At 31.7% G+C, this 10,202-nt stretch overlaps 1 protein-coding gene across 1 annotated transcript in view; it reads right to left on the bottom strand.

Moving 5' to 3' along the window:
• Positions 1–394: 394 nt before the first annotated feature.
• LOC135217198 (exportin-4-like) overlaps positions 395–10,202 on the bottom strand; it is a 114,327-nt gene continuing 104,519 nt past the window's right edge. Inside the window, exon 23 of the mRNA XM_064252926.1 lies at positions 395–9,736. Within this exon, the coding sequence (XP_064108996.1) occupies positions 9,542–9,736 (195 nt within the window). The 3' untranslated portion in view covers positions 395–9,541. The remainder of the gene's footprint in view (positions 9,737–10,202) is intronic.

Below are 10,202 nucleotides of genomic sequence, written 5' to 3'. Positions count from 1 at the left end.
CCAGTGGTTATTCAGCAACGGGACCAACGGCTTTACGTGACTTCCGAACCATGTCGAGAGTGAACTTCTATCACCAGAAATACACATCTCTCACTCCTCAATGGAATGGCCGAGAATCGAACCCGCGACCACCGAGGTGAGAAGCAAACACCAAACCAACCATGCCACTGAGGCGCTGTCATCAAAATAAGTAAGAAGACTGAAGAGACCTTTCATGCTTGCATGACTGTCTGCATCCTTACTCTGCTTGCAATTCTTGAAACTACAGAGTACCTAACAACAGCAGACAGGTTGGAGTTGACAAAATTTAACATACAAGTAGTTTGCTCCGTGGCCTTTTCAAGCTTAAACGACCGAGTTTATATATTATAATGGGTACAATCTAATGCTCAAATTACGTTTGTTTATTCATTTATTGGAAAGAGAACAATGTAAAGTGATGGAAATGCTGTACACATTTCACACCTCTAAAGAAAGATTGCTTTCTCTTGGTAGAGAAAAATAAAATGAAAAAAGTTGAATAAAAAATAATGAAATGTGAATCACAACATTGCCAAGTTTATTCACAATATTGCTTCTATAGCAGTTAAATCACAGCCCGTGGTTACACGTGGGCAACCATTGCTCTCAGGCAAGTAAACAAATTTACATGGATAGTTTGAAACTCATTCACATCTGAGTAAGGAGCACAGCAATTAAAGCATTTAATCTACATAAAAGAACAAAATAAAACATACTTAAATATTACTGCTTAAATCACAAACATTCCATTTCAGAAAAGTAGGTAATCACTGTAATAGTGTTTTACAAAACTGGACTGTATATGTCATTATCAAAATCACGAACCCCTGTACACTTTGACAAACTTTTATGCCTAAATTCTGATATACACAATTATTGAATAAAGCTCATATACTTACAAGAGACAGTCACTGACTTCAACCATTTTTTGTCTTTGTATCTTGACATAAAAAATATATATATACTAGAACTAGAGGTCATAGTGAAAAAACATGAAATACAATAATAGCCAAGCAAGTTTGCTGCGTGCACAAAGATATGCATCACATTACTATTTACTGTATTTGGGATGAACGTACAGAAATATTTCTATGACATCAATAGCACAGGAATGAATGAAAAACTCAGGCAATAGTGATCCATGAAGATGCAAATTCTGTTTAATTACCAAATCACACAACCTGGTATAATGAATTAAATTAAAAAAGAAACTGTATATTCTTAATATAACAAACTTTGTAAGTGAAAGCAATCAACAAACTTTTGCATACACAATACTTTGCATCACAATACTAAATCTTTTGTGGTACCTTCAAAGATAACTACTGCCTCATTTCTTTGGCTCAGCAATACAAGTAAGCAAAGCTTTATCAACAAGGTAAACACCTTAATTTGTACATTTAGGCAATATGAGAAGTATATGCTATTTGCTACCTAGTACCTTCTGATTCAGGCTTTGAAATCTTAAAAAATCTGAAAATAACTATTTTCCTACAGAATGGCTGGACTATGCAGACATACTAACCTAAATCAAGACTTCACATTATCGATCTGCAGGTATTAATCTATACAAAACAGAATAGTTCCAAATTTTTTGAGAAAATATTAAATTTTAAATTTTCTGATCCCCCTATTGGTTAATTCTTTGAGACTGTAATGAAAGCACACAAAACTTTTCAGAACACCATTCATAGATAAAAAGTTATGAAGCATAAATGCTACAGCATAAACTTTTTTTACAGTGCTTTCCATAGGCTAATAAAAAAATGGCATAACAGATGCTGCTCTTAACAATTGGTTTCATGAACACATGAAGGTTGAGAGTGGTTATGCCGTGTGTAAAGAACTACAGTATCTTACAAGGAGGAACATTTCCTGTAAACATATACCAAGCACACTGTGTGTCTTTTAATAACAACTAAGATAGCTGACATGAACCCGATATGGTACTAAGTGAATTTGTCAAAAAATTTTAGACAACAAATTAAGTAGTATTGTCATGTAATTTGACCATTATGATTTTTTTGTTTTTCCAAAATGTTCACTGAAAAATATTACCCCAGGCTCTATTTTTGTATAGAACAAATACAAAGGCCATCCTATTTATTCCGTAACAATGTTTATGCTTGAACTTGCATTACTTGACAGGAAAAATACTTGAGTAGCATTCTGTAAACCATTTTATACCTTACCTTATGCACATTGCAACATATTTGAAAACTAATGATCAATTTCATAACTTGATTCTATCTATGGCTTGAAATATGATGGACAAGACAAGAGTGTGGCACTGTAAATAGAATATGCTCTAACCTAACATTTATGCTAAATAGCCTAGCACTTACTACAGCCATTCAGTTAGAGACAATGGCTCTATTCAATATTTTCTTCCTACTGTGTACAGAAAACTATAGTTACAATTATGAACTAGTCCTGCCATAGTAGTACTGGAAGCATTTCCAACATATTCAAGAAATATCATAACATAATGAAAGAAAATGGACCCTTGGCTGTTTTACACTACAGCATCTACAATGACAAAGCACCCAAAACACACTGAAAACTTTATTTGTCTTGCACCAGCAAGCTTTTTCTCCTTATTTCCATATATATCATCAGCATTGTGCACCTTTTACTTCAAGTTATTAAAAAAGAAAGCTAGTGACAGCATTATTACATTGAGCTTACCAGGACTTTCTACATGATCACACTAAAACTGTATTAATCAACAGGAAAGTTACCAAGATCTACAATTAACACAAATTATGGTAATACTATTCGGCGAAATAACTGCATAATGCTGCTTCATCTTCCTTGTAGGACTACATATCAGAAATGTACAAAAATAAATGTTTAACTCCAAATCATAAACATGAAAATAATAATAATAAAAAGACTGATCACATATAATAAGTACAATGTAAGAAAAACCTTATATATATTTTAACAAACATTAACATAGTCAAGTTGTGCAATGGAGAGACCGATAAGCTAACCTTTTTGAGTTGCTACATTTCTCGCAAAAATACAGTATACTGTTCATGGATTTCATCTCCATACAGACATGACTTTATATTCAATTCGTCTTGAAGAAATCTGTTTATGTAGTTAAAAAAAAAAAAAAAAAGGCTAAAGAGCCTACAAATAAAGAAAATTTCTACCCCACTTCAAATGCAATGTACATCATAAGTGATCCATCTACATGACAATAAATTTTTGGTTAATTATTTACAATAAAATCAATACAGTGCTCTACTTTCTCTAACAACTGCATATAGGAAAATAAAGTGCTGATCCTTATATTATTTCCAAGTATGAATACAAGAAGTTTGGGCTCTAATACGGCGAAGCATACAAATCTACACACGACTGCTCTGAAAAAGGCTCAAGTTCAGGGTTTTTTGAGTCTGAGCACGAACACAGAAAAGAATTAATAACAGTAAAAACCTAAAATAACGCAGGTGTCATTGGCAGTCAGTTATATGACCGATCAAGGAAAACGTAACCGCATATAAACTTAAACACAAGAGTTCTAGATATTTAAATGCTATACTGTAGAGTTGATACAATAACCAAAAAACATGTACTTTCCAAGCATCACACAGACTGAAGGGAAACAAGTTTTTGATTTGGACAAAATATTTATATTGAACTAAAGTGATTAAGAACTGCCAATCATCAAGTGCTTATTAGTGCAATAAGAGATTAACCTTAACTATGTACCACACCACAGACCCAATGTTATTCCTGTTCAGAGGTAAAATTAAATTGCCTGAATGGCCAAAAATGAGAAACACTGTATCTACTCAAACCCTTCATTTCTTAAAATTTTCAGCAAAAAAAAGAAAGAAAAGAAACCCAAGCAATAGTAGGATTAATGACTCATAAAGCCCTCCTCCACACTCTATCAAAATATTCATAATATGAAATTACACGAACTTGCTTAAATTAGGATACAATAATTAAGAGCATAAAATCTAAATTAATTTTAAATAACCTTTAATGAAACTTTGAGATTAACAATGTAACTCATTTCTAAAGTATAAAGGCAACCTTTGCTTTAGACGTCTCTTATTAATTATTGATCTTTTAACAGGAAACAATATCAAAATTTATAAACTCCTGACTTTCATACCTTGTGGAAAAAAATGGAATAGTCTGACTTAAAAACTTGTGCAACAGGTGGTCGTAAAAACCAAGCTGCAATTTAAAATTCCCTACTAAAAGTAGTCAAGAGAGTTACTTGCAGACAAAAATGGATAACCATTACCAAGTTTACAATTTCTAATCCTGACCCAATTTTATAAAATACTTGCCTAGCATAAATCATGGCCTTTCTTCCCTATACCACTACAAATTGAAGTTACAAGATAAGACTTTCAAAACATGAATTTAAAAAAGATGTTACATTTATAATATACAGCCAAAGGGACAGTACAAAAAATAGTAATTGCTATTAAGTAAAAGCAACAATTACCAATCTATTGGAAATCTAAAGAGTACAAATTGCATGATGTAATTTAGCATACAAACAAAAAAGAAAAAAAAAATAATGATACAAAACAACCTATTAGAAAAAAGGTTAAAGTCGGAATATAATTTAGCCACCCTGTGTATACAAACTTCACATTTTGAAATGTAAAACATAACCTACCAAAACACCCAACAGTTTTAAAGATGATGGACGGACGCTTGTAACAGATTGGCTGATTTATCCAAAGTTCGGTGCACAAGACCATTAGATTACATATATTCAGTGCACTCGAAAAAGACAACAGCAAGAAGATAGAGGACAGTTATGTAGAAATACAATTTTTGAAAAAGGAAGAAAAGAAAGTTTTATTTTAAAAAGACAAACAGCACTGAAGTATTGAAAATTACATACAATCCTACCACTATGTAACTTTAGGAAGTCAAAAGAGCATTTGCTAAAAGCCCTTCAGTTCTGACTTTGACTGTATCCTTGTTGTGAGATATAAAAATGGAAAAGAAACACCTAAGAAGAAACTATGTTCTGCTGCAAGCATAGAATACTTGAAACTTTTTAGTCATATACGTATCAAACTTTAAACTCTTTCCTGCCAGTTTGGTTTAATCTAACATACAACTGGTCCACTTTTGCCCTATCAAAACAAGGCAAAACCTTACCATGTTTTAGGTGTAAACAGAAATATTTCCCACACAAAATGGAATGGGAAAAAAAAAAAGCATGACTTGTAACACTAAATTCCAAATATTACAGGAAAAATACTTCAGACTGGCAGGACATTCTTATAAACAAACAATATGGCCTTTAAAAAAAATGGAGCTGAATGAAAACTACATTAAACATTTATAAAATCCTCATACCATCAATAAAACTTCAAGCAATATCAAATAACCAATAGATTGCAAATGCACCTTAAAAGAATGAAAAATAGACAGTGGATTTCAAGTAGTAGTAGTGGTTGTTGTAGTTTAATCGAAAGTTACCGCGACTACAATGAGATGTTGATACATAATCTATCATATTTACAGCTACTCTGGTTTTACATAATGCATTACAAAGAGATGTATTACCTTGTATATAAAGACAAGATATGTTATTTAATATATCATATATTTACAAGTTATGTGAAGTGAATGTATATCAAAAGCTTTTATTACTATTGATGCTAAATGGCGGAATTCAAGTTCTGCAGGAACTTAAAACACGTTTTAATAAACAGCATTCCAGTAATTAGTTCAAAATATAAAGATATGCACAGTGAAAGAAATGAAATATATGAATTTCTTGACTTCAAGGTAGAAAAAATGTTACCTTGAGAAAAAAACCTAAAAATTATAATAAACTAAGAGACATGCAGGTAGTTGGTAAACTCTTTGCCAACACTTAAAATACCCACTTCAAAATGCCTTATCCCTTCAATTAAGATTATATGTGCTAAATATCACTTATGTAACAAAAGATAGAAAAATTACTACGGTATAAGCTCATTTTAACATGGGCCAATGCCCTGGACGAAGCACATGTACTACTTCCACTACAAATAACATGGCGTATCACTCAGAATGGTCAATCCATAACGAAGGTTATACACTTTCAAAGATCTAAACAATTTGAACTGCAGGCAATTAATGTTACTAACTACTACTAAACTGTATACTCGATACTTGGTGCAACCAAATCTATAGGCTAAATTTCTTTCTGTCAAGATCTAAGTGATAAAGTGCACATGTTTGGATGAGTTGCTAAATAAATCATGAGACAAATTAATTCTATTACATAATAATTAATGGTTTTGCCAATTAATCAACTCCCCATCAAACTGGTAAAAGAAAAAAAAAAATAGTAGTAGTAGTCCCAAATCGATTCTTTTAACCAAATTACTCAAAGATCCCAGACCAGTGTAAAAAGGAAAACTACCTTCCCAGAAAATATGAGCTTTACACACAGCGTGGGGTTCAGCGACAAATCAATTTTTTATTGCATCATATAACAGCTGCATCCAAGATCTACGTCAAGCAGATTATAAAGATCACACAAGTTCAGAGCCAATGTCTACCACTCTTACTTTTCAGCAACTGAATGTTGAAGCTCAATTTGTTCTACAACTATTTTGCTTTGATTGTTACTTTCACTTTAATTACAACTTCACTGCTCTCTACTACTTATTATGTGAAATTTCCTTCTACGTATTATCATTTTCCATGACTATTTTTAGGATATTGTCATGTGTTAGCATTTTCATTCAGCTTTTGGTAATGTCCTATGTTGGCATTTTCACTCAGCAGTGTCATATCATAGGGGGATAGGAGTTTCAGTAGTTGCCCTAATCAACTTGAAAACTACTTAAATCACAATATGATCCCATTCCATAATTCCAATTTTTATGTGGTTATTTCTAAAATTATTTAAAAATAACGTTACCAATATAATTAAAAATCATGGCCTACTTTGCATTTTCTCAGAATCATGCTCACTGTAAAATCCTACGCAGTAACACAAAATAAAGTGTAACATTACTGCGTTAGCAAAACCAAAGTCTTCCATAAAAAAATAGAACTTCTGAACGTAAATAGCATGTTGATATGATCAAAAATAAATATGTAACATAATTCAAACAGCAACAGGAACTAACTGGAACACAACTAAAGCCTTTACTTAACAAAAAACAATGTTTAATTCTCAAAACTTTATAGCTTTCTTTGGACTAAGAGGGAGGGTCGTTTAATCATGGGCTGAACTTTCTAAGCTTATGAGTTTCTAAATTGCTCCCTACCTACCATCTTTCCCTTAATTTTCTTTGTGAACAAATTTCCTGAATAACTTTTAGCTCTAGTATTCTCTTCCAATCATGGACACTTCAACAGCTTTATGATCTCCACTTCATTTGTTCACAATGCCATATAAACTGTACAGTAATCATTATATAAATGAGCCTTACATTTATGTAAATAAAAATACTGGTACCATAACAACTTACTTTGCTAAATTAAAGCAGGTGTCCTTCAATAACATGCATAAGTTTGTAGTGAAGAGAAGCCCAATGATCTTTTAGATGGCAAGGTACAGAGGGAATGTACATTACCATGTTTTCAATATTCTCAATTTTGGTATAGAAAATACTTATAGTCCCCTACATGTCCAACTTAAAAGTGAAAAATAAAAAAACCCAAACTGAATTACATGCAAAATGGTCCATTACTAATATAACGTAGATTTAAACATTACTAAGCAATAAAGGAATTCAACTTCAGTGTACAGAAATGCTAAGCTTTATATACTTCTAAGTACATGTGCAAAAAAAGACAATATTTTTGTAAATCAGCATGATCAGTGCATGCCATTAACTATGCATATGAATTATGCAGAAACTACAAGTTCTTTCTAGTTGTTGTATAAAAAGAGGAAAAGTAATGTCTTATGAGGGAAAAATTATCTATATATATATACTGAAACTTTTAATTAATATGAATCTGAACTACTGAATTCAACCCTTAACTACTCTTATTAGTTTATTTCTATTTTCCTTGCAATTATGATTTGTTGAACAAAACTAAATTTTAGCCACAATTTATCTTGGACATTTTATCACACAAAAGACTGAAGTACACCAAAATATCCATAAAAAATAAGCCTTATCAAACTTTTACTTTGGCAAAACTTAAAACAAATAGCACAAACATTTGCAAAACTTTTTTTTGTTATGCATATATGTTGAGTATTAACATACTCAAGCACTACAAACAATGGAAAATGAGCATAAGCCACATGCGCTAGCAAAATTCTTGAAACAATGAACAGTATTCATTTAAAGTGTTTTCAAATGTATCCTTACCATTGGATAACTTTAAGCTGATCATGGTACACCTTACTAATGTTCCAAATTATACATTAGTGCCAATCAACTTGGAATATTTTCAAGAGTAATATTGATATATTTGATCAGTGGCTTTGTATAATATTGAACAAATTTTTCTATTAATACATGATAAGAAATATACAAATATGGGACTGACTTTAAATATTTAGAAATAAGTTATATCACCACTGAGTGCCATATGTAGAAAAATTTTTTACATATTGTAAACTAAATGAACTTTTAAATTTTTTATATGATAGTTAATCACACATATTTCACTTCAACAATTTAGGTAGGTGCAATATTTGACTACCTGACTGACATCAAAATTAATTTTAATGGCATTATTACCCATTATTTTGGCAAGAATGAACTCAGTATACCAACAAATTCAATTATATAAGCAAACATTGCACCTACACAAGCACATATAAAAGGAGTATAATTAGTTTGTGTCTTCTCTTCAATCAGATACCATCCAAGTGTTACCTAACAACATAATGAAGTGTTAACTACAGCTAAAAGTAATATAACTGTGTATATTAACATTTGGGTACCCAAAGATTGATATAGCTTAAAACAATACACTGTAAGGAATACAGTACTGAGGCTGAGGAACAGTGAAAACAGTCAAGTGCTAGTAGCTACCAATCACCTAGTAGGAAAAATATTTTTAGTAAATTTGATTTCAACAGAAACCTTCACTTCTTTCTTGAGCTAAGATAAATGAAGAGGTTTGCATACACATTTAACTTTAAATTTTTCATGTTTTCAAGGTATGCAATTTTCTGAAAGAATGTGATTAACTACTATACTCTTAAAATACTTCTCAACACCACAAACAACCTTAAATTAAATAGAGTAAGGCTCATACTCTAGCTACCATATGAATTAATTGAAACACGTCTGAAACATGACCTGCATGAAAACCAAGTGTGGATTCTATCAAAATAAAAAAATTTACATATACTACATATTCACTAAGAGAAAAAGGTTACTTGAACTACCTTCACAGCTCTGAATGTAAATGCTTAAAACTGAGATTCACATCTCATACATATAAATAAAAGAAATGACAAACTTACAATAAGTCATGGGCTTTGATGACTGACCAATGAAGTTGTGAGATTATGTACAAAATGGGATTCATGTGCAGTGCATTCAGTAATATAGTGTTACTTCACAAGTAAGAACCCTCTGACATTTGCAATAAACTTTTCAAAATTATCTCTGAACTTGATGCGATTAATTCGATCAGCAGATAACTCAACATTGGTGGTCAGCTGAGTAAATGACTCTGCTAATCGTTGACCAATTGTTTGATCTGTCTGACTCTGAAGCAATGCCTGCACTAGTTCTTGATATTCAACCTGCAGAAAAAGGTATAATTTATGTAAACGTATTCCTGTCTATATATATACCCATATTGGCATAAAATTACTAACCTAAGGTCTACGTAACTACACATACTTCATAGTATTACTTGTTAGCATACACTTTCACTTTATCTAATAAAGTCCCAGTTTTACTACTTTATCTAATAGTCCCAGTTTTACTAACTTGAAAATATTTGAATGAAAAAAGTCCTACCATCCAAGACCAGCTCTCACTCCTCAGGTGCTTGTTACTATGTGGGATTACATCTTCCACTGCATCCATTACTTACAAAAGCTACTTGGATCCTCATGGTTATTGTTGGATCCAATGCTTATGATGACTGGATTTCTTGCATATGGACCAACCATTCTTCCCAAAGGCTTTTGTTTTGTCCTTTTATATAAATTGTGATTCAGGCTAATAACGATTGACAGTTTCCTAATACAATTTTTTTTATAA

Source organism: Macrobrachium nipponense, chromosome 7, assembly GCF_015104395.2.
Source record: "Macrobrachium nipponense isolate FS-2020 chromosome 7, ASM1510439v2, whole genome shotgun sequence".
NCBI classification, from domain to species: domain Eukaryota; kingdom Metazoa; phylum Arthropoda; class Malacostraca; order Decapoda; family Palaemonidae; genus Macrobrachium; species Macrobrachium nipponense.
The sequence above is the reverse complement of the archived record's forward strand: the minus strand, read 5'-3'. Positions and strand labels throughout refer to the sequence as shown.